We start from the raw sequence: 24,034 nt of genomic DNA, 5'->3' as shown, positions 1-24,034 counted from the left end.
TGTCTTGCCCAGGTCAATCTTGGAAAAGGTTTTAATCTCAAGGAGTTTTTTTTTCCTGGTTAAATAAAGGATACTAGAAAAAATTACATTCGTGGTGATTTGGAGTTACAGTATATAAAAAAAAAAACTGAATTGAATTCCAGATGACGATTGAGGAGTGTTATTCATGAGGCCAAAATGTGTTCATCCTTCCTCATACGATCTATGGTTAAATCTGAAAGAACAGATTTTCCGTCCTTAGGAGTGCAGCAGAATCAAGTAGTACGCACAGTAGTGGCACTTTAAACTTGATAATACTATTATTTGCTCGTCCACATTCAGCTGCTCCAGTAAAATGATCTTTGTGTCCACCTGATAAAAGTTCAGTGTTCACTGACCTGTTTTCCAGCTTGTCTATTTACTGCTGAGAAAGCTCTGAGTGAGAAAGTGAACCAAGGCATCAACGGTCACATTTGTTGTATTTACATTGTTAAGACATAACAGTAAGGCTTTATTAAATGAAGAACACCATGGCAATAGAAAACAGACTATGATTACATTTTGAAAGTAAATTGGTTTGGAATTAAACTAACAGGAACATTTTTTATTTTATTATTTTATTTAAACGGGGCATAAATAAGCTTCAACAACCATGGAAAATCTACGTCATGGTTCTTGGTTAAACTGGTGTTTCAGCAGTTTAACATTTAAAACGGATTTAAGCTCAGGTTGAAATGTTTCTGACTGCAGTGTTGTTTACTGAGAGCTATATGATTACAGCTTACACTGAACACCGTGGACACCAGGAAAAGAAAAAAGAAAAAGAATTTCAACTTTTGATCACTTGAACAAAAATAACTAAAATGAGCATCTGTACAATATCACCGAATAAAGTTCATTTGGTTGCAATCTCTTTTGTACAAACAAAACTACAAAAAGCTTGATAAATTTCCCCTCAATGACACTTTCATGATTTATTTTTGTTGTTGTATACTTTTAACAGTTTTCTGAGTTTCCTGCTTACAACAACCAAGTACTTTTACCAGCTCAGCTTGCAAGTAGATTGGTTACTCTTTATGTACAGTTTATTTTATTAGCTGGGCAATTAAATCAAGTAAAATTACTACAATCTTACACTACATACTTACATTGTAATAAAAGATCCTTCTTGTCGAAATTCGGCTAAGATGGTTAATTCCTGTACATTTAAACCACAAGTTGAATGTTGGGAAATCTGGAGCCTTTGAAGGCTGTCTAGCTACACCAATACTGAAAAAAAAAAAAAAAAAAAAAAAAAAGGTACACTGTGCTTACACAACACTTTCTGATCAATTTACCATCCTGTATTATCCTTACAGCAGGTGCCTGAAGCAGCTCATAACTTATATATGCTTAATTAAATAAAACTGAAAAGAAAAGGAAACAAACCTCCACGTGAATTTCAGTAAGTAATTCTTCATATTAAAACAGTTTTATTAATTTATTCTCTATTAAAATAAATCAGAGGACAATCAGAACACAGCAGAAGCAGCAAAAATAAACAGCAGATTATGGAATGTACTTTAGTAAAGAAAATAAAAGCTCCAGCTGGTCCAACATATGGGCTTTATTTAAACTACAGTCTAATAAAGCACCGCTTATATATGTGTATGTATATATGTATATATACATATATATACATATATATGTATATATATGTATGTATAATTTCTATAGTTTTTCAATATACACCTTCAGGCAAAGACAAGAGAGGATTCTTTACAGAATCAAGTTTCATGTGGTTTTCTTAATTTACAGGTAAACTTAGTTTTTGAATAATCAAACCACAGAAAAACTCAAGGCAACTTTCCTTTGCCTTGTTCATAAAGTACAAAACTGGCACAGAGGACAACCATTTTCATACACAGTAAAAATGCAATAAAATTAAATTACATTAAGTTCTGTAAACCATTCCCCATTACAGCAAACCTCAAACAAATAAAATCACTTTCCAAAACAGATTTAATTCAGTGTAAAAAACACACACACAAAACAAAAAATAATTAAAAAAAAAAAAGTTTTTTGCCCTTTGGGAAAAAAAAAAAAAAAAAAAAAAAAAAAATGTGCTGCAACTTGTACAAATTGTTCCGTTTCTCTTCTTTTTCAAACGAGGGGGTCGGTTTTGCATGGAGTCAGTTTTATTAGAACAAAGCTAAGAAGAGCAAAAGCCACTGAAGCTGGAGAAACTGACCGAGTCAACATCAGCGGAAGGCAACAGACAGCAGCACAGAAAGAGCCGAGGAGGAAGAAACAGAAAGACAGAACAAAGCTGGGTTCCTCTGAGCAGACGTTACATCTTCAGTGAGAGGGCGGGGGAGAAAAAAGTTCCACACGGATCTCATAGCGGCTATGAGATGATGATGTCATGAAGAAGGGGGGCCTTTAACCGGTAGTTTGGTAACTATGGCGATTGTGGCTTCGACTGTTTTGTACAGCATGTCCAGCATGTCAGTTAGGGGGTAAGCACTGGGGAAGACCTGCGAGGAGGCGTGGCCACCGCAGCCGTCTGGCCCCTCCCCCACTAACCCCACAGTGTCCTCTGGGAGCGGCAGAGCAGAACCGCTGCTCATCTTGGAGCCCACATCCTTCTCCTCCTTTGACTCCACTGAGGAGGAAGATGTCGTCTCTCCACCCCTCCCCTCCCTCTGCTCTGCCTCCTCCTCTTGCTCCTCACCTGTGCCTCCATTGTCCTGCTGCTCAGGCTCCTCCCCCTGCGCGAACCCCTCTCCCGCCTCCTGCAGCAGGGAGGAGGAGGAAGAGAACGAAGATGAGGAGGACGAAGAGGCCTCGATTTTCTCCTCTTTTACGGTAGAGTCCAGGTTTTCTGAGGTGGAGGGGATGGGATCGGGAGAGGGCGGGTCCTGCTCGGTGCCAGGGTCTATCAGGGAGGAGGAGTCTCGTGTTTCAGTGTCTGAGGTGCTCGTGGGGGTCAGCGCCTCCTGGTGGTCGGGCTTAAGCTCGCTGCAGGGTGGGAGAGCCGAGCAAGAGGAGGTGGAGGCCACGCAGAGGGGAGCTGCTGTATCTCCACCTCGGCCGTCATCACTGCCCACCCTCCGCCGCTTCACCGGCGTTGCCCCCTCATCCTCGGCTGCCATGCAAACACAGTTACGGGTCACATGAAACCAAAATAATGCCTTTTTTTTTGCACATCAACACTTTGAATAACATTTAAACCTGCTCAGATCTACTCCCTGAAGTTAAATGTTGGCCAAAAAGGAACACGTAAAACAGCCGAATGTTTCTTATATCAATACCACAGAGGGAAGAATGACCAACTAAGAGGCAGAAAACGTGTTTGACTCTCATATGAATGAATAGATTTCCGGTCGAATCACAAAAACACAAGTATGAGGAAAAGAAGCATACAGTTAGTTCTTTCAGTATGTAGAATCTTTGGTATACAGCCTATAAAACTAAGGGATAAACATATATGAAACGGTGGGCAATAATTATGCATTTACAGGAGAATTAAAATAGGTTTTAGGGTTGGACATTGGACCAGATTAAATTTAGGCATTCAGTTGCGATAACTTGTGGTAAGTCAATGGCTGTGTTCGAAACCGCATACTACTCCTACTACTCATACTAACTTTAACTTTTTTAAGTTCCCGGATGCATACTAGATTCGCCGAAATGTTGGGTATGCATCATGAGGTTACTACTCATACTCAAACTACCCAAGATGCAACGTAACGTGACGTCGCCGATCGTCATTTCCTGTCAAAACGGCAGTTTCAAGCTAGCTACAACGAGGGTAGGTTCACTTCCTCTTTTCAAAACAAAAGCACCAATTGTATGGTAATGGCCTTCCCTATGATAAAAGGCAACGGGTATTTTATTTTTGTGGAAATAACCGGAAGTACTTCAGAAACCTATTTTTATTAAATGATGGAAACCTGTTATAGCTCTGCTAGTACAATAATGCTGCGTGTACACCAAGAGCGACCTATGCTACCTGGTAGCGGAGGTAGCTGGAGAAGCTTCGCTTGAGAATTTGCTTTGGTAGCTTTGTTCGCTCGTGACGTCACATTTAGAATGTTCAATTTTTAAAGGCCCCGCGGCTGTGCAGCACCCCCGCTGAAAAAAACATGAGGAAAGTGAGGGCAGGGACACGAATAAATGATGTAAACCTACATTAGGTACACCTGAGAAGAGCAGGAATAGCAGAGGCAGCTGTGAAAATAAACTAAATTCGAAATAAAATCTGAAATAAATCCGAAATAAAACTTAATTGCAGTGAGAAAGGTATGCGTGGGGTTACTACACTATTGTATTGAAGCACTTGCAACAGTCTCAGGATTAAACGACTATTGTTTGGATAGGAACCAAAGTTTACACGTCTGTTTCCGCGAACCCCGCGGATTGTCGGACCCCTTCAATCTGTGGATTGTCATTGGTTTTCGCCGAAACGCGTCATAGCTCATTACCATACAGTTAGCTTGAGTTTAATCGCTGGAATCCGCTCTGGTAGCGCAGTTCTCTTCGCCACTGGCGAATTAGCTCTGGTAGCCCAGGTAGCTCACCCTCCATAGAGAAATAATGATTTCCGGCGCTCAGGTAGCTTAGGTCACTCTTGGTGTACACGCAGCATAAGTGTATAGCATAAGACTTCTGGTTAGGTACTAAATACATTCACACCACCAGTCATTTGATACCTAGAGTGGATCTTTCCTTTTTTTTTTTTTTTCCTCTCTTTCCTCCCTTCTTCTTTCTCTCCTTCCTTTAAAAAATCATTTATTTTTTCTACTTAAGATTATTTCTTTTTTTCCCCTTTCAAATTATCACTACTATTAAAATTATCATTATTATTTTTTTTTCTAAATGATGTTCAGTTATTTATCTTTATTTAATTTTCACTTCAAATCTGTGAAATTGGTCCCATGTTTTATTAGTTTTCATTTATTGAACTACTATATTTCATGACTGTTGATTTTGCTAAGATGATGTGCAGAGGGAAAACATTTACATTAAGGGAAATTTGACTTGTCATGTTACCATTGTGAAAAAATGAATAAAAATGAAGTTAAAAAAAAATATATAAAATAACCGGAAGTGCGTTGCTCACTGCGGCTAGCTTTAGTAGCGCCGAATTCGTGGGAACAAAATTGTAAATAGCCGGTATTTTTGTCAGGTTTTCAACACGTTGGGGATCTAAACGACTACTTTCTCGCCTGAAAATGTTTCAAATGTTGCTAAAGTTATATATTTACAGAGTTTATAGCCCGAGCCGAAATCAAACGCTTTGCATACTGTCTGATCGATGAGTATGCCGTTTGCAAGTATGTAGTATGTAGTAGGCGGTTTCGAACACAGCCATAGAAACACAGAAGAAATAACAACGTGCGGGTGTCGTACCTTTAGCCTTGTGGTCTTTTGCTTCCAGTTCGAGAGCGCTGCGCTGCTGGAGACAGAGACGACAGCGCCCCAGCAGCTCCTGCAGGGCCGTGCAGAGGGCGGGGTCGATGGCCTGGGGCGGCTGGACAGACAGCAGCAGCACCAAGGCCCTGAGGTCCTGAAACACACACAGGGAAGAAAGAATCAGTCACACCTTCCTCTTCAGCCTGGAGCACAGCGCACATGTGCATGTTCGGCTTTCCCTACGGCGTTCAGCAGGCTGCTCGTCTTGTTGAGCTCCGTGTGGTGAGCTGCTAATTCAGGCTGAAGGTTGCTCTGTTCACTCAGCAGGTTGGTCACCAAAACACCAATGAGGTTGGAGAAGCTCGGAACAGACAGCACTTGGACCTACACACCGACACACACATTTTTTATAAAGTAAAGTCAACTTAGACTTTGAAAAGCTGCTATGGTGCCATCATGTGGATGGTTTACCTTGTGCATGAAGCAGGTGAGGAAGGAGTAGGCCACGTTATTGTTGAGAAACGTTCTCTCATCCATCAGGATACATTTGATGTACTCACTGAAGGCTGGGTCCTCACACAGCAGCTTCACGCACGTTTTAGCCATAACGGACTGAAAGAGCAAGAAGACGACAACGATTCGGAAATAAAGATTGAATTAAGTTAGTTTCTGGTTTCATTGGAAATTGTATGAGTTTGCTCTCATGTTTACAAACATCTAAAAATGCAATGCACATATTACACCAGGCATTAAAGATTAAGTACATATACGTTGCATCAGAAAGTAATGGAATCCATAGAGATGGCTGGACTCCACCTATATACATCCCTGCAGGATTTCAATGCTTACAGTCACTTACCAACTTACTAACTAACAGGGCAAAACTCAGGACGTACCTGAGACTGACACAGCTCCATCCACAGTTTGGGGAACAGAGCAAGATGAAGAGGAAGTCCTTCATATGCTATTAAAACACCTGAGAGGAGCAGGGACAGTGTTATTGTATGTAAACCAAATAACAAAAAAAATACAGAATATACATACAGATATATCTATCCATCGATAGATAGATAGATAGATAGATAGATAGATAGATAGATAGATAGATAGATAGATAGATAGATAGATAGATAGATAGATAGATAGATAGATAGATAGATAGATAGATAGATAGATAGATAGATAGATATTAATAGAAATCAGTGTAGCCCTTTTCAAACATGGTGGCGACTGACTGTGTGTCATGGTGAATTATCACTTTCAGCACAGCCACATCAGTGGAATGCTAAGCACGACAAGAGGTGGGTTCATGTGACAGAACAGCTGTTCAGAGCGATCAGAACACATTAAATAACAGCAGAGTGTGTCCTCTGCCATGGATTCATCTACAGTTCTTAGTGTTTACTCAGTATCTAAAGTGCACCTGAAGCTTCTGTTCTCTGACCATATGTCATTATTTCAACTGCTTCCATTGTTAAATTTGTTTCACACGATGTTTGTTAGCTTGATGAAAATTCATAAAGCAAAATTAAACAAACTCTAGAAGGATTTCAGAGTATTTAGTGGGACAGTTTCTTGTCTAAAGAGCAATAATGACTGTGTGGAGAGATGAAATAAACGACACATTTTCCTTAAGTTGATGCAATCGCTGACTGTTAATCAAACTTAAACATTCAGCTGCTTCCATCCACCACCTCTTTGTTTCACACAACAACTGCGCAGACTTGGGACACTAACAGGAACTGTTATGACGAAAGGACACATCAGAAAACTGTCCTATCATAGCTAGGGATGGGAATCGAGAACCGGTTCCCAGAGTTCCTTGGAATCGTTTGGCGATTTTGCAAACGATTCCCTTATCGATTCCAGTGGGCGCGAATGACGTCACCATGCAACGTTGCGTGGCGAGTCCAGTGCAGCCAGCAGTCAACAGTAAACATGGCGCCCAAGCGGTACAAACACTCGAAAGTTTGGTTACACATCCCTAAAAAAGACGACAACAGGGCAACTTGCAAAGTGAATATTTCACCAAAGGGAGGAAATACTACCAACATGCAATAACTATGAATGAATGTCGCGTTTTTGATCTGCTCCGGACTAACGTTGGTGAATCTGAACCCAGCAGCAGCAACGGTAGCAACGTTAGCATGTCCTCGGCTAACACTGCAGGTAACTAACTAACAAACAAACTAACAACACTGCCTATCATGTTAGCGCCATTTGCCTCATTGTAAAAGCTGCTGTTAGTAACGGTTAAGGTTAAATGAATGCCTTCTCAGGCATTACATTTAGATGAAATCATGAGAGACAGAGCCTGACTGGCTCAGAGCCAGAGGCTGGTGGTACTACCCCCAGTTCACGTCTACCTCCAGCTTCTCCTTTCACCAGAGCAGGGAAGAGTTAAATTACCCAGGCCATGATAGACCAATGTGGACCTCACCGTTGTTGGGTTTGTAAGGTCATGACTCGTGTTACTTCTAAACTAAACAAAGTTGATGCTAATCGACCGGTTTGTTGTCCTTTTTCTCCAAATGAGAATCGATAAGGGAGCCGACAAAGAACCGAATCATTAAGCAGAATCGAAAATGAATTTGTAATCGTAAAAATCTTATCAATTCCCATCCCTAATCATAGCCTAGTAAACCGGTTCTTTGTGTCACTTTCACAGACATGCCGACCCTGGAAGGGTAAACAACAAGCGACTCGTGTCTGAATGCCGCTGCAGATGTTAAAGGCGCTCATGTTGTGCATCTCATGTGTGAAAAGGGCTTGTGTTTGCAGGCATCATGTTGGGAGACTAAGATCTAAAACATACTTAATTTGACGAGTGTATCGGTAAACTTCTCGCAGTTGATGGCAACGTGGCACAGCAAGTGAATGAACTGATGGTACGACAGGAAGTAGTCGAGGAGCATCCTGTCGTAGACCTCGTCTTTACCCTGAGAGAGACACACAGATGCACAATCCAGTTCATGAGCAACATCAAGCTCTTTTTAGGGTTGGATGTGCTGACCAGAGGGCATCTCCAGCAACAACACATGAAAGATTTCTGTTCAACAGATAAAGTGAAGCAGGCGGATGTACCTTGCTGCTCTCCACCAAGGAGGGCAGCAGACACATGTTGAGCTCCGGCCTCGGAGGTCGGATGTTGTTCTTTGCTCCCATCAGCTTGATGTTCTCTCTGCATGGCAAGTAGGGGCCAAATGACACTATGGGCAGATGGATGATGAGAAAGTCAGAAATTATCCAAGAAAAAGAATGAAAGAGCTCCTGTGATTAAGCCTTCCTTCCTTCTCCAGACTATTAGCCACTGTGTACAGAAGTATATTTGATTTAAACAAGTATCAACATTCTGACAAAATCACATCATAGACCACAAAGTTACACATCACAAGAACAAAAACACTATATCCGAGGCAAAGTCCTACTTCTTATTTATACAACATAGAAAAAGGAAATACAGGAAAAAACGTCCCGTCAGAATTTGCAACAATCGGGCTGCGAAAGCCACAATAATCACTAACTGGAAGAGACACACTGTCTACTGTCCATGATAAGAAACTACAGTACCAGCAAATAATCAAAGAATGAGCCTGTTCATACACTGCAAAACTAATTTCTTAATACCAAAACAGCTTAGATTATTCATAGAAGAGGTTTAACATCAAAATCCACTTTCAAATCTTTGGGGTTATTGCACTTTGTGTGTACACAACACAGCGTAGCAAATAGCAGAAATGTTGTGTATCTTTTTAAGATGTCCTGCCGTGGGTTCCGTCGCACCTGATCCAGCCCGAGGACTAAAGTGACATCCTCACAACCAAAGACTTAAACTGTGTATGGGAGGGGTCTTAGAAATAATGATGCAATCCCAGATGTAATCTAACCGGGAGATTCCCTTTAGCCGAACCAAACAAATCTGCGGGTGAAAAGTAAAATCTCAAAAGAATCTGATCCGAATCCAAAAACATAAAATCTGAGAGAAAAAAATCTCCAAAATGAATCAAATTATGCTTCTTTTTCCCCCCCCAAAGTTCTAGATCAAAACTTGTTTTTTTTAGTTTCAACATTTATTTATTATTATTCTAAAAGAAAAATGCTGAAAGTTCAAATCTACTCATCTGAATCTACCAAAGGGAAGAAGGCCAGTCGGTGGGACTTACTCGGGATGTTGCTGTGGTGGTACGTGCAGTGGTTGTGCTGTAAGAAAGGGACGAGGGTGTGCAGGAAGTCGTGTGGACTCAGCAGCACCAGTTCCTTCAGGACATCTACAACAAGAGGAGCAACAAATGACACGACTGTTTCATAAGTACTCAAAGAATGCCAATTCTGCTTCATATGGAGTTGAATGGAAGCACTGCACTCAGCAACAAAAAAGAAAGGGATTAAAGAACATTACCTAAGCAGGCGTTGCGCAACTCAGGAGGGCTGTAGGAGTTCAAGAGTGTGAGCAGCTTGTGTGCAAAGTCGATCCTCTCCTGCCACTGGATCAGAGCCTGCTTCACATCTGAGTAACAAGAGAAAGAGAAAACATGTCTGGATGCACCACTGAAGCAACTGATGCTGATCAACCACCAGGCTCATTTAGCTCACTTCCATACAATATGGAATCCATTCTGCAGTGATGAAGATTATTCATTAAAGGAAAACATTCCAGACTGTCACCAATCGTCGTGGATGTGCCAGCAAGGGCCTCAAGATCACACTGTGCAATCCGAAGAGAAGCTGCAAAAAACCGAAGAACTACATCAAACCTCAGTTAGCAGTTTAAATGGTCGAAGTGGTGAAAACGAAAGGAACTGAACAGCCATGGCTTGAACAGAAGGACAATCAGGAGAAAAGCCCATCTCTGGCAGCATGCCATATGTTTGCAAAGTGGAACAACATGGATACGTCTGTCCATATGAATCCCTCCTCTCAGAAGCTCTCAGTGTTTGTGCTGAAATGTTTTGTCAGGCACTGAGTTTGCACAGTATGCTGAAGTCCAGCGTGAGGTCTTCTGCTCTGAAGCTGAAGCCTGGCTGAACTGGGCTGTGCAATAGGACAACAATGCCAAGCACACCAGTAAATCTGCAACATAACGGCTTCAGAAAGAAAGAAAGAATAAAGTAGTTGCACTGATGTGTGAAACTCACTTCATAATACAGAACACCAATTATTGCTTTTAAAGCAACTTCTGTAAGACACTAGCCCCTTTCACACTGCCGAATAACCCGCATTTAATCCGCGAATTTAGCGTGTCCGCTGTTGCGTTCACACTGCCGACCGTCGGACCCTAGTCTTTTTGCCGAGCCGAGTTTGGTGTGAATGCAATCGACGCGGGTCGGACGTGGGCGTGGCGTGACGTGAGGAGTTTAAAAGACAGAATGGACAGCTGATTCAGAACAACAGCGACAGGTGAGGACAAGTTTTACTCTGTTTTAGCCTACATCAAGTTCGAGACATTTTTTAATATGGCCAACTGGGGAGACAAGGAGGTCCGCGAGCTCCTCAGCCTCCGAGCAGAGGACGTTATTTACCGCCACATTTCGGGGACTATAGTGCTCTTGTATTCTCCGCATATGTTCTTCGGCGGCATCCCACGTTGTAACCATCCACACCCCGTAAAATAACATCTCCATGAACTGCATATACAATTGCAAAAACGAGTCCTCAAGGTGTATTTAACCCTACCTCCGACGCATGGCTTGTGCCTACGTCATTGTACACGCCCAGCATTTTATGTGTTTCGTGTGACGCTCTGCCACTAGGCAACGCCCCCTGAACTCGGCTTCAGGCGACACGGGTCACCAACACGCCAAGCGTTCACATTGCTCGACGCGGGTCGAAGGTGCAATTTGGACCTGCTAAGGTAGTGGGTCTCAGTGTGAAAGGGGCTACAGAAAGATGGGGTGGAGCTTGTTATCCATGGCTGTCAGATTATACAGCATCTACCAGTCTAAGGCCCAGTAATTACATAATGATTGTTCATCATGGAAAACTGAAAGAATGCATACTTCATAGTTGTATGTATAAACCTGATCTGAGAGACCAATGAATGTGTTAAAGTTGTTTAATGTTGACAATAAATTCAAAGATACGCTATCTCAATGAAAGCAGCATACTTTAAACAAGAAAAACAGGTCACACGGGGTGGGATTGCTTGCTAGTCTTCCCAAATGATCTGGATGCTTGAGTTTGTTCAGAGGACTGTTAAGGCGGCATGAGGAAATCCTACACCAGAGACACTCATTGCGCGGCTCCTCAAGTTTTAATTGGTGGCTCGCATAGTAGCTATAACAATATGGTAACAATAACAATACATTTTTTCAAATAACTGCACAGTATTAAGTATTTTTATTTAGTATTAATTAATGGTGCTTTGCTTAATGGTGTTTCCTAAAGGGGGAACTGTTAAACCTGGCAACGCAGCCTGCTTAAACCTCCGTCACACTTGACCGCAGAGCCCGCTAGCTCCTTTAGCCAGCGCGAGATGCAAGGCACAATGGATCGTTTTTTAATTAAAAAAGGGCAAAAACCAGCACAAAAACCATGCTCATCCTCAATGTCTCACTATGATTACAAGATCAAACTACAAATACAACATGAAGAAAGTCAAGGACATGCACGCCAGCTTCCGCTCATCCCAGTATTAAAGGCATGGTTGGTAATCCTGTTCAGAAACACATTTTGTAATACTGGGTGAAATGGTCCGTCTGTCCTGAGAGAAATCTATACAAGATGTATTTAGAAAAAGGGACGAAAATAATCAGACCTCTGTGGCAGCTGCAGGACTGAGAAAAAGCTGACCAATCCGAGATCAGCGTCCCGCTGATCTCGGATTGGAGCGCCTACAAAAACCAATCAGATGCCTCTGCTTTCTGCCTACGCCCCCCTCTGTCGGCTCCCTGCTCCGTGTGCGCATGCGGTTCTACCGGCTTTGGATGAAGCACTGACGGAATGGGGAGGGGGGGGGTGGAGCTTAGAGGAGGGGACACTTTCGAATCTTGCTAGCTCTCTTGCTAGCTCTCTAGGATTACCTACCATAGCTTTAAGGTAAATGTGGTCTGAATTGAAAATGTATTGGCTGTGTCGTTTCATATTTGTTTGTTTTATATGTAGAAATGCATATTTGCAAAAGGGGACTTAGTATGTTGACGTAAAAGTGGCTCTTCCCTTGATTTTGCTCTGCCAATGTGGCTCTTGTGAAAAAAATAGCGAGTAATCCTACACCATAGCAGATGGGTGGTGTGGATGCTGTGGCTGAACAACACACGCATCGAGTGAAGCCAAAGTAATAAACTAAATCTACCAAATTGTAAACTCCTTTTAAAACCATACATCAACTATAAAAACAATACTCATTTTATTTGGTGTAAATACTCTCATTTTTTGGCATCAGTAAGGTAATCTGACCTTTGCGCTGCAGGTACGGCCGGGTGGCCTTGAGGACAGACAAGAAAATGGAGAGCAGCTCCACCAGGTCTCCAGTGACATGACACGCCGTTGCTTCATGGTACATCATATGCAGAGTGTTGAAGGACTGCAGGGCCAGACACAGACCATTAATAAAAGGGACATTTTCATTCAAGATGCAAAGAGTTGATCCGGATCATACTTCGGTCATGAGGATGAGTCCTCTGCTGAACACCACGAGTAGTCGGTCCTCATCATTCTCCAGCAGAACTCTAAAGGCACTGCGAGGAGGAGCAGACACCAGCAGGATTAAAAAAAAAAACTAAAGAGCTTTCAGATGAGAATGTGGGCGTTTGTGTGTGCCCACCTGATGAGGGTGGTCCAGCATGAGCGCCCATCCAGGCAGCGCAGGTAGCAGCTGATGGTGGTCTTCTTAAACTGCTTGATGTCCTCCACCTCTTCCTCTCTGGTGTCCGCTCGCTGGGCCACAAATAGCTGCATTAAGTTGAACAGCTCCTCCACCGCCTGCGAGGAACAGCACACACACACACACACACACACCTTAGCTTCCAGTACTATTGTGAGGACACTCACTGGCAACTAGGGTTGCCAACCGTCCCTTGAAAAACGGAATCGTCCCGTATTTAGAAACAACAGCACCTGTCCCGTATTGAGCAAGTATTGATACTCATGGTCAAATCTTACTCAACTACAAGTTCAAAATTTTACTCAAGTTAAAATACTGAAGAACTTACTTTTAAAAATAATTAAGCATTCAAAAGTACAAAGTACGTTTTCTAATATCAGTACATTGCTGTATTGTTTTATGAATGCTTTTACAGAACCATGTAACTCTCTGAAACGTAGGGTAAGGCAGGGTAGGGGATCTTTTTCTGGAACATTTTTTTACATATTGCTTGAAATACTCTTCACACCCCAATTGCAACCAATTAATTAAAAGTTTTGACACAAATATGAAAAGTTTTAGTGGCCTCTAGAACGTACAATCTAGGAAAAACAGTATCCAATCATTGTGAACGGACCGTTCACAATGATTGGATTCTGATGCGTCTATCAAACTGCAATCTGCCCCCCCTCCCCCTCCTTCCCCCTGTGCGCGTACCCTGCTCCGTGAACGAATTATGTGTCCAGAAGGTTGGCAGGAAGCTAAACTAGAGCCAGCTTGGCTAGCACCTAGCATTATTAAACGTATAGTTAGCATATACTAAATACTAAATACGGCAACGATCGATGCTTGCTGTCAGAACAGCGCTCGTGCACCTTCGTGCTCGTTCATGTACTCTAGAGGCGTGCCTTCGGGGGGAAAGTGAAGAAAAGGGTTGGGACTTTTTACCTGTGTATTTTCAAAATGCAGCTTCGCTGGACTCAAAATCCAGGATCTCCTACCCTACCTTTAATGTAGACTTTTTGCACCACTCTGCTACAAAATAACAACAACAGGGCAGCTCTGAGCTAACAGTGCAATAGTACGCGTTCATTCATTCATTGGTCTTAAAGTATTGGTGAAATGAAGACAGATAATACCTTATTTAGAGGCTGTATTGTCTCTGTCTGTTCTCTCCTGTTATATGGATATACGCCGATCTCCAGTGATCTAAATATCTTCCGAAGGCCGCCGACTTTCACCAAACTGTTATCGGTGAGTAGATTAACTTATTTTATGCCAGAAATAAGGTCCAGGTTTAAAAAAAAAAAGAACTTCTCCTTTAAGAAAGATACTTATTTTATTCTGTTAATTTTGTAATTTTGTATTAAAGTGAATTCCTGAATAATAATTTGTTTTCCATGTGTTCATGTCACTCAAAAAATATGCATCTAATTCAATTCAGGTTAGAGTTAAATAGTTAAAAAATCGTTTCACTCACAAAAAAAAGGGGGCTAAAAAATTCACCAGGCCAGGAAGGAGGAAGGCAATCGGGTCGGCCGACCCTTCTAATGAGGTGTCCCTTATTTATTTTTCAGGGAGTTGGCAACCCTACTGGTAACTGGTATATTTAACAGCTTTATAGGACAAACATTCGTAAAATCCCCAAAATGTCAAAAGCAGAATGGGAGACGGTGCCTTCAGTTATTGGGCCCTCTCTTGGGTTTGGGATGCTGACATCCTCTCCACCTTGAAGTTTAGGAATAAACCTTTACCTCTTTGATAATGTTTACAGTTATTGCTGGCTCAGGTGGCCCTCAGCCATCTCTGTAGTTACGCTGCTACATTCCTAGTCTGCTCCTTATGACTTCAGTCATGCAAATTCCTGGGTCTAAAACTACCCTGGGGCACCTCAGGGCTAAGAAGAAGATCTCATGGTTCACAAACAAAACACAAACACCATTTTGAGTTATGGCACCACATTATACAACAGCAACTAAATAACACACTTTTACTATGATAAAGAAAGTAAAAAAAAGACACTGATATCATTACAAATACAGTTGGAGGCAAAAAGAAAGACACTGCTGCCGTTACTGTGTGGCAGATGACACGAAGATGCCCAAGACAACGCTATGGGAGGAAGTGGGGAAATGAGATCAAGCATGCGGGCTACACACAGGTCAACTATAAACATCAGATAGGATTCTACTGCTGAACAACAACAAGGTGACAGACAGATGAAGCGTTAGTTTCCTTACTGCTATTGATAAGCAGCTACCATTCTGTTGCATTACTTTGCTCGACTTGGTTTAAATGAATAAAAAGAATACGATCATGATCATTTCTGCTTCTACTTTGTGTAGGCTGTAAATTATAAGTGACTGAAGCTGTGGTTGATTCCTAAAATAAAAGGAGTGGAAAATGTTTATATACTCTATTTAAATTTGGTGCTCTGTACCATGAGTCATAGGAAATGCACAACATCCCAGTGGCGCTGTGTTCATCCACACTACTCTATTGTCAGAGGTTTAACGAAAGCTATAACCTTATCGTTATCATCCCTGCCTCACAGATGAGTTCTCTGTTCTTCTCAAATAAAAAAAATCTGAGCTGTTTTGCAAATTTCACAACAAAGTCTTGGGAGTTTGCGATGATTCAAAATGTTCTCTATTAACTTGCAATTCATGGCATTGTAAAATAAAATAAAAAACAGTTACATTGCATATATTCATATTAGGGCTGGGCAACGATTAAAATGTTTAATCTAATTAATCACATGATTTCCCTGATTAATCATGATTAATCGCATTTGTACGCAAAATCCAAAAATGAATCCAAAAGTAGCGTATAGCTTTTAGCATTTAGTTTTATTTTAAATGTGCTGCCATATAAATGAAAGTGCCATAACATTTGTTGTGCAAACACACTTTTAACATCAGCATCTTTCTGTAGTTTTTATGTAGAAGCCTCGCTCCACTGTCTGTTTCCTTGAATGACTTGCTGCTATCAGGTGTGTGTTTTGCCTTTAAGTGATATTTTAGACTGGAACTACTATGCTGAGAAGACAATTCAACTTGGCTGTAAATGCAGGAGTTTTTTTTTAAATTTATTTTGAAATACGTGCTTTTATGTTGAAACAAGTAAAGCAGGAAGTAGCGCCAGTTAGCTCCGTGAGCTTCACATCGAGACCGAGGAGCACCTGTAACGCTAAGGTTAGCTGCTAGTTTATTTTTATTTTATTCCTCCATGCTTCGTGGTGTTTGCTGTAACTGTGTGAATGTGATGCATTCAACAGACTTTTATAATAATAAAACCTGCGTTAATGCGCGATAAAATATTTATCGGCGTTAAATAATTAACAAGTTAACGCGATAATAACGAGTTAGCGCGCCCAGCCCTAAATTACATATATTTATTTCACACGCTACATTCAAATCCCTAAAAAAAAAGTAGCATTACACAATAAAAGCAAATGGTATTACAGATTCGTTCGTCTTATTCTTGTTTTCTAGCAACATTACATTACATTACATTTCTTGCAACATTACAGCACTTCTTTTGGTGCCACAACCAAAAATGCAGTTGTTGGTCTCTTCAGCTTGGCAAATGTATGCGTATGGCTGTGCATGTGCGGGGCTCAGAACGATGGTGGCGTTGCATCCCACAACTTTAGGGGGAGCCAAAGAGCAAAAAATGGCCAAATCCTCAAGGGATGCTTACATAAATAATTACATTTACAAGGATTGAATTGGATTTAAATTAATGATTATATTTGGGCTTGTATTTAACTTAGCTAGCTTTGTCTTATAAGTGACTCTGAGATGACTTTTGTTGTTAACTGGCACTATGCAAATAAATTCAATTTCATTGAATATGCATGGCAAATAACTAAAAATCTAAATATCACAGCAAAGAAAAAATATTGCCAAAATGCTACGCCCAGATCATCCAGGCTATTCAGTGTCTAATGTCTCCTGTATCAGCTTAACTATGACAACAATCTTATAGAATTGATTTTAAACTTGTTTGTTTTTAAAGCTCTTAACGGCCTCGCCCCATCATATTTATCTGAGCTTTTAATAGTCCTAAATCCTAGTAGGGCTCTGAGGTCAACAAATCAATTTTTGCTGGAAGCGCCCAGGTCAAAATACAACCGAACCTTTTTTCCGTCGCTGCCCCCAGGCTCTGGAATAAGCTCCCCGTCGAGCTGCGTCTTTTTTCTGACCTGGGCCTCTTCAAATCTAGGCTAAAAACCTACTAATTTAGGATTGCTTTTAATACCCAGTAGTATGATGACACTTTTATCTTATTTTATCTTATTTGATTTTGTTGTATTTTATTGCTTTCACTGTTCTTTTATTGTTTTTACTTATTCTTCTCTTTATTTATTACCTGCTGTAAAGCACTTTGGTACATCGTAATGATTGTCTATAAAGGGCTGTATAAATAAAATACATTTACATTTACAACAAACATCTCTGCTGAAGGTCTGACTGTCCACTTACCCCTGGATACTGGCTGGCATGTGGTGTAAGATTCTTAAAGGCCCACTGGATATTCTGGTGTGACGCCAGCTGGCGGGTAAAGGCAGGTGACTGCTCGCAGCACATGCGCAGGATGCCGTAGTAGGCGGGAAGCATGCCACGATTGAAAAGTACCACCTCCTGGTCATCATGATCGGCCAGGATGTAGTTGAAGGCGATGTTTTTGGTCACCACAGGGTTCTGCACCACCAGTCTGATGTTCTCAGGACAGTCCACGCACACATTGTACCAGAAAGACAACAGCGCTTGCTTGTTGTGGTTGGTAGCGATGGCTGGCTCTGATAGTTTGGGCTGGAAACAGAAGGAGCAACATAAGCAACAGGCAAACATCCATCATAAGAGAATAGAATATCAGAATGAATTAACAGTTTTTAAAAATTCATTCAAAATGAATATTCTTTCTGACCAACTCCCCACAAATGAAAAGGAAGACAGATGTCCAAAAATAAAGATACCTGGAAAAGGTTCCAGAGGTCCATGAAGTACCCAGAGAACATGAGTTTCTCAGTCTTAGAGATGAGGCAGTAGGTCATGAAGCTGAAATACTGCACTAGTTTGGTAGTGCCGTGAACACTGGCATCCACGTACAGCTTTGCACGGCCCAGCAGCCCCAGTAGCAAATTGTAGACTTGGTGAAGGACCACAGTAGTGTCGGGTGACAAGGGCAAGTCGCGCGTTGGCAGGTGGAGGGAGCGCGTGGAGCGAAACATCTGGCGGAAGGAGTTACTGGGGATGAGGGACACCAAGAGGTAGGCCGCAGCTGAAAGGAGAGACTGATTAGGTTACCTTCGAGAAGGTTTTTCCAAAAGGTAAAACAAAAGAAGTAACAAAACAATCTCAGGTCAGCTTCAATATTCCAACTTAGTTGTCATGATGTCTTCTACACACACCTTTAAGCTAAAAGCTGTTTCATTTATGTTGACCACACATGTCTGTAGAACAACCAAAGATGACACGATCGAACAGATTCATTTAATTTCATTTAATCTTTTTTGTTTATTGGCCGAGTTTGTGTAGCTGTACAAAATTCTAAAAGAAAAACATCTCCGTTTATGTTTTATGCATTTTGTAAATCACTGTTTACTTTGTGTCGGCCACAGCAAAAACTCAGGCTCTGTTTGAATGCTCAGAGAAGTTCTCATACATTTACATTTGTACTTGGTTTTTATTCCAAATCAAAGATATCTTGACCAGAAGAGCGAATTGTGTTGTTGCATTTTGTTACGGGCTGTGTTGTGTGTCGAGGCTCTCACATGTGCGGACTCGTGGGTAATTGTGGGCGAGCAGGAAGCGTTCCACCCAATTCTCCATGTTCTGCAGCACCCAGCTGTGGGCCAGCTTGTTCCTGGGAGTTTGGACAGCCAGCCAATCCAGACACTGGGATGGATTGTACTCAATCACCTACAAGCAAGCACGCAGGAAGGATTTTAATATGGATTTCAGAAACGCTTCATGGACACATCAATTAGCAAGTTTCTATTCTTCATGGTGTTTTCTTTCATCTGCTGTCCATGTCTCTTTGAAAATCTTTCATGTTTTTAAGGTCTCTTAAAAATCTTTCAAATTCGAGTCATCTCCCACAATCAGACTTGACAGGGTATCAAAGTATGAGGAATCCAGCTCAAATTATAGCCGTTCTTTGCGCTTCCAAGATGTATGAAACTATAAATTCAATGAAATAAAATGTGACCTGGGTGGATGGACAGATGAATGGATGGAATGAATCAAACTAATTAAAAAAAACTTGATAAAGTGACTGTCTCCATTTACCTCCCAGATCCTCTGGAGGATATAGGAGGCAAAAGAAGGCATCCCCGGAGGTCCGCCCGCAAACTCCATCAACATTGTCAGCAACTTGAAGAAAGGATTAGCAGCCTGAGTGAAGAAATAACAGAAAACATGAAAATATATTGCGTTTAAAAATCTTTTTCGATTACATTTATTTTTCCCAGTATACAGCCTAAAATATTTATACTGAAGAATGTGAAAATAGACAGAGCTAGCAGAGGAGCAGTTGTGTAGAGTTTATTTACATTGCTCCAAAAAAAGTTTCACTTTCATGCTGCTTACCTCAGGAGTGAGCTTAGCGATGGAGGTGAAGAGCATCGACACAATCTATGCAGAGGGCACAAAGTCGATTCCACATTAAAACTGGAAAAGAAATGTTTGGACCTATTGCTGCTAATGCTAATCACATTCCCATTAACCTACATGTTCAGCGAGTCGGTTGTTATAGCGACAGAGGCTGAAGATGAGGTTGCAGCTCTGTCTGATGTTGATGCCGTCCCTGATGTGCTGAAAGAGGAAGGGGAAACCCTTTCCCCCCGTCAGGGCTGCCATGTCGCTCTGGGACAGCGTCAGGTGTCTGGACAGAAACGAGAGGAACTGTAGCTCATTCTGCTGGAATCAGGGAACAGCTGCTCCATAAAACCTGCGTCCTGTACCTCTCAGAGCGAGACTGTTCCACCAGCAGAGCAATGAGTGCGATCATCTTCTCCAGAGCTGCGGGACGATATTTCTCCTCCGCCAGAGACAAAATGTCTTCCTCTTCATCGTCCTCCTCTGCCTCCTCCTCCGACAGCACCTCCACCTGTGGCTAAGGGAAGGCACTTGTCATCTAACTGTGACCAGGAATACGCAGCTGTGTGGAAATACCTACACTCAAGCTCAAAACTGGCCAGAACCACATAATTTACATTTCATTAGTATTTGTCTTATGCAATCCATTCTATTCCTGCAGCACATACTCTGTGGTAGACTGGACCAGTTAGGTGACCTCTGCATGGTGAATAAAACTAATGGCGCTTTTCCACTAGGTGATACGAAAAATTGTGCTGGTTGCAGGTACGGCGTGCTAGTGGAAACACGCAATAGCGCGCCGGGCCGAAGCGAGCTGGTGGAAAAGCGCCATAAATGTGTAAAATTTTAGGACATTCAGGTAAAATTACTTTTACTTAGATTTGGACAAAACCGTTACAATATGCTACCTAATTAAATAGTTTGTCATACACATCAAAGCACTGAGGGAAATATTAAGATATCTATATCGTATTTTATAAAATATTCTGGAGTTCGTTAATAGTCTTCCATTAGATAACTAAACCATGCAAATAATTGTGCTTCACTTATATTTTGGTTTTAAAATAATAAAATGGGAAAGATTAATGGTGATACTATTAGTTATAATTCTGACCCTTCTGACCTGTCTTGGCACCTATAGTTTCACCTTAAATAGATGCAATAAAATGACAAAAAAAAAACAGCCATCTGTGTGTAAACTTACGTTCTCAGGGCCTTTGGTTCCCATGTAGAAGTGCACCATGATGGAGATGGCTTGCAGTGACAACAGGAACTGACTCTGTGGTCAAAGGCAGAAAAGTGGAGTGTTAGTGATGTATCACAGGATCACATTTCTCATGACCATCATAACCAATTACTTTTCCAAAGGTATTCGGTTCTACCATTTTTGATAAAAAGACCTTTGGTTTAGTGGACAAACTAATTGTTGAAATGTATTTTGGTCAGACCTACCTCCTCCTCTCCCATCTTGGCAAACTCGTAGAGAAAAGCAAAGTACTCGGTCAAGTGTTTGCTGTGTGGCTTGACGCCATGCTCCATGATGGACAGGAGAGTCTTAACAAAGCGAGTGACACAGGAGCGGCTTCCAATATCCTCCACAGGACCATCCATGTCATCGGAGCTGAACACAAAGAGAGATGCTCTGAGGGCGAATCCCCTTTGACACACCCTCAACAAAAAGTGCTCTCATGAATTCCCTCCAAACTTTCAGTCTGGTGGTAATGTGGAGCCACACAGCTTACGTATGGATCTCTGAAGCTGTCACTAAATCTTCTACTCACCACAACTAATGGCACATGACTTTAAGAGCTAATGAAATAAACTCTTAATACTTTTTGTTACTTTTTGTTTGTTACTTTATGTTAAATGATGATTTGAAAGGTTAAGCATTTAGGTGAGACATACCCATCCTCCATGCCAGGCTGCAGGTAGAGGTGTGCATGAACTGGTCGTAGCCTCTGGATCACATGAATGCACAACCTCTGGAACATCTGGAACACAGGTACAGAGAGTATTTTGATATGAGATGAGAAGTCATGCCACAACTAGGGATGGGCAACGACTTCCAACTACTGAAATAGTCAAGAAATCAATTCTATGCATTATCATTTTGATTTAGGCTTTTTTGTTTTGCCAAACAGCAGCTACTATTGCAGCCAGGTACCGTGCTAAGCACCGTGAGCTCAGATGCTAATGGCGCTCCAACAACTGCAAAATGAAAAGCTAAAGTCTGCAGCCATCAACACTTCTCTGTGGAACTCCTTCAAAATGCTAAAAAGAAAATGTTGTTCCAGGCAATGTTCCCTCTAAGCTGCGCGCCTGCGCACTGCTTGCACAGTCTCAGCGCACAAGAAAATCTATGCAGCGCATAAAATTCACCATAAACGTATTAAAGGTAGTTTAGCGGCAGTATAGCGATCTCTATTGGTCAACCTGAAATTCTACACTGTCGTAAAAATGCCCACCTTTGTATTATACACATCCACTAACTAAACATCGTGGCGAATGCTGCCGTTGTGTTATTTAGTCAGTGCAGTTAGGTCATCTGATTCACAAGTGTAGACTGCCCACGTAAGATACTATAATCAGAGATTTTCTGAAGAGAGAACTCAAGATAATATGCTATAATACTGTTGCTGGAGGAAGTGGCCGGGGACAGCTCGTCTGGGTTTCTCTGCTCAGGCTGCTGTCCCCGCGACCCGCTCCCCGGAGCAGCGGAAGATAATGGATGGATGGATGTATGGATGGACTGTTGCTGATCTTGAATGGGATTCTTCCCTCATCATGGTGTATTTGTGGAGTGATTCCTTTGTATTAGCAGACACTTACAAAAGTTACATCTTAGACAGATGCGCGCAGGCACTACCAACATACACGCCGCAATAAACGCAGACTAGCTCTACACTATTCCAATTACAATCATAATCCGAACAAATGAATCCATTTTCATGTGTAGATAACAATTCTTGTTCGGATCAAAACGCTATTCTTATTCTAATCAGGTCAGTCCGTGTATTTCTGAAGCTAGGCTACGTCTCGAACTCAGGAGGAATTAGAGCACCATCATCACCTGTCTCTTTACGATCTAAAACGCAGATCACTATGGTAGATGAACAAGATCACGCTTGGAGAAATTTCACAAAGATAGGAAGTGCCAACATCGAACGTTTCATATTCAGTCTGTGAAAGGCAGAATAGGAAACGCTTTGTGTTGGCTCTTCAACGCAAGCGAACACATAGTCTACAACTACAACTAGAAACAAACGACTCTTCTTGCGCATCACAACACTTCAGAAGCAGGTCGCTCCTGCCGAAGTTACATATGGGATTTTCAGCATACAGACCCCTGTTGGGAGCGAGACAGGCTTCATTTGTTTACTATTGACTTGTTTAACCTTTGGTAAACTCCTGAAGGCTATAATTTTAGGTGAAAATGCTACCTAGTGCCCCTTTAATTAATATCTAATACTAGACCTAATCTAATCTAATAATGTGTTTTTCTGTACCATTTTTCAATGTTACGCAGTGAGTGACAGGTGTTCAGCCAATGATACGATACGGTTTACTTACGCTATGCAGCTGCTTTCATATGTGCCCTGCCCATACGCGCCGTGAAGGTTAGCTAGCTAACAAAAGTGAGATGCAACTCCTTATCATGACGAAACGAACGGGCAGCGCCAGCAACACATCCACTCACCAAGCCAAAGTAAAAAAGAAATGCGGTTCTTTTAGGATGGAATGGCTGTCTGAGTATGTGCAAATAGAAGAACAAGCGGTGAAACTGGGGGAGATTTTTTCTTTTTCGAGTGAGAAAGATCTACTCTGCAAAACATGCAGGCTGCATGCATGACTCTTCCCATGGCCAAAGCATGACTCTCCACAGATAGAATACTACACATCTCATGAACAACAAGATTTTTGTCTTTTTCATTTTAAGTGGGCCAAATCGCTTATATTAAAAGTAAACTAATGAAAATTGCTGCAGTGATTTGATTATTTTAATAAGCCATGTAACTTGCTATGATCAAAGGTTTTGAACAGGTGTGATACTGGTGTGTGGCCACAGCGTGCACATCTGATGTTGCTCACAGTGGTCCTCAGTGTGCTCAGGGAGCTTGTGTGTATGCCCAGACACATGATATTCCTTTTGCGTTATATTATTTATAGCTTGACACTGATAAAGAATGTGATGGCAAAATAAACAAGGTCAAATAATTCCTGTGTGTTTTTCATTCTCACGGGCATCTCTGGC

The 24,034-nt window shown here is 41.6% G+C and overlaps 1 protein-coding gene across 6 annotated transcripts in view; it reads right to left on the bottom strand.

Annotated features, from left to right (window-relative positions):
- Positions 1-499: 499 nt before the first annotated feature.
- The window catches only part of usp34 (ubiquitin specific peptidase 34), an 80,062-nt gene continuing 56,527 nt past the window's right edge, over positions 500-24,034 (bottom strand). For 4 of the 6 annotated variants that reach the window (XM_075464198.1, XM_075464201.1, XM_075464203.1 and 1 more), the window contains exons 57-78: positions 21,688-21,773; positions 21,235-21,403; positions 20,987-21,061; positions 20,148-20,299; positions 19,915-20,068; positions 19,774-19,818; positions 19,474-19,578; positions 18,957-19,104; positions 18,159-18,463; positions 17,665-17,994; positions 13,139-13,296; positions 12,974-13,052; positions 12,772-12,898; positions 9,776-9,883; positions 9,540-9,644; positions 8,461-8,585; positions 8,192-8,315; positions 6,273-6,352; positions 5,848-5,988; positions 5,620-5,760; positions 5,374-5,530; positions 501-3,106 (exon numbers count right to left, since the gene is read on the bottom strand). In XM_075464198.1, the coding sequence (XP_075320313.1) occupies positions 2,382-3,106; positions 5,374-5,530; positions 5,620-5,760; positions 5,848-5,988; positions 6,273-6,352; positions 8,192-8,315; positions 8,461-8,585; positions 9,540-9,644; positions 9,776-9,883; positions 12,772-12,898; positions 12,974-13,052; positions 13,139-13,296; positions 17,665-17,994; positions 18,159-18,463; positions 18,957-19,104; positions 19,474-19,578; positions 19,774-19,818; positions 19,915-20,068; positions 20,148-20,299; positions 20,987-21,061; positions 21,235-21,403; positions 21,688-21,773 (3,639 nt within the window). In that variant the 3' untranslated portion in view covers positions 501-2,381. Of the gene's footprint in view, positions 3,107-5,373; positions 5,531-5,619; positions 5,761-5,847; positions 5,989-6,272; positions 6,353-8,191; positions 8,316-8,460; positions 8,586-9,539; positions 9,645-9,775; positions 9,884-12,771; positions 12,899-12,973; positions 13,053-13,138; positions 13,297-17,664; positions 17,995-18,158; positions 18,464-18,956; positions 19,105-19,473; positions 19,579-19,773; positions 19,819-19,914; positions 20,069-20,147; positions 20,300-20,986; positions 21,062-21,234; positions 21,404-21,687; positions 21,774-24,034 lie in introns of all 6 variants that reach the window. The other 2 variants (XM_075464200.1, XM_075464202.1) reach the window with 2 other exon arrangements.

Source organism: Odontesthes bonariensis, chromosome 4 (genome assembly GCF_027942865.1).
Source record: "Odontesthes bonariensis isolate fOdoBon6 chromosome 4, fOdoBon6.hap1, whole genome shotgun sequence".
NCBI classification, from domain to species: domain Eukaryota; kingdom Metazoa; phylum Chordata; class Actinopteri; order Atheriniformes; family Atherinopsidae; genus Odontesthes; species Odontesthes bonariensis.
Note: the sequence above shows the minus strand (reverse complement) of the source record. Positions and strands in the feature narration are given on the sequence as shown.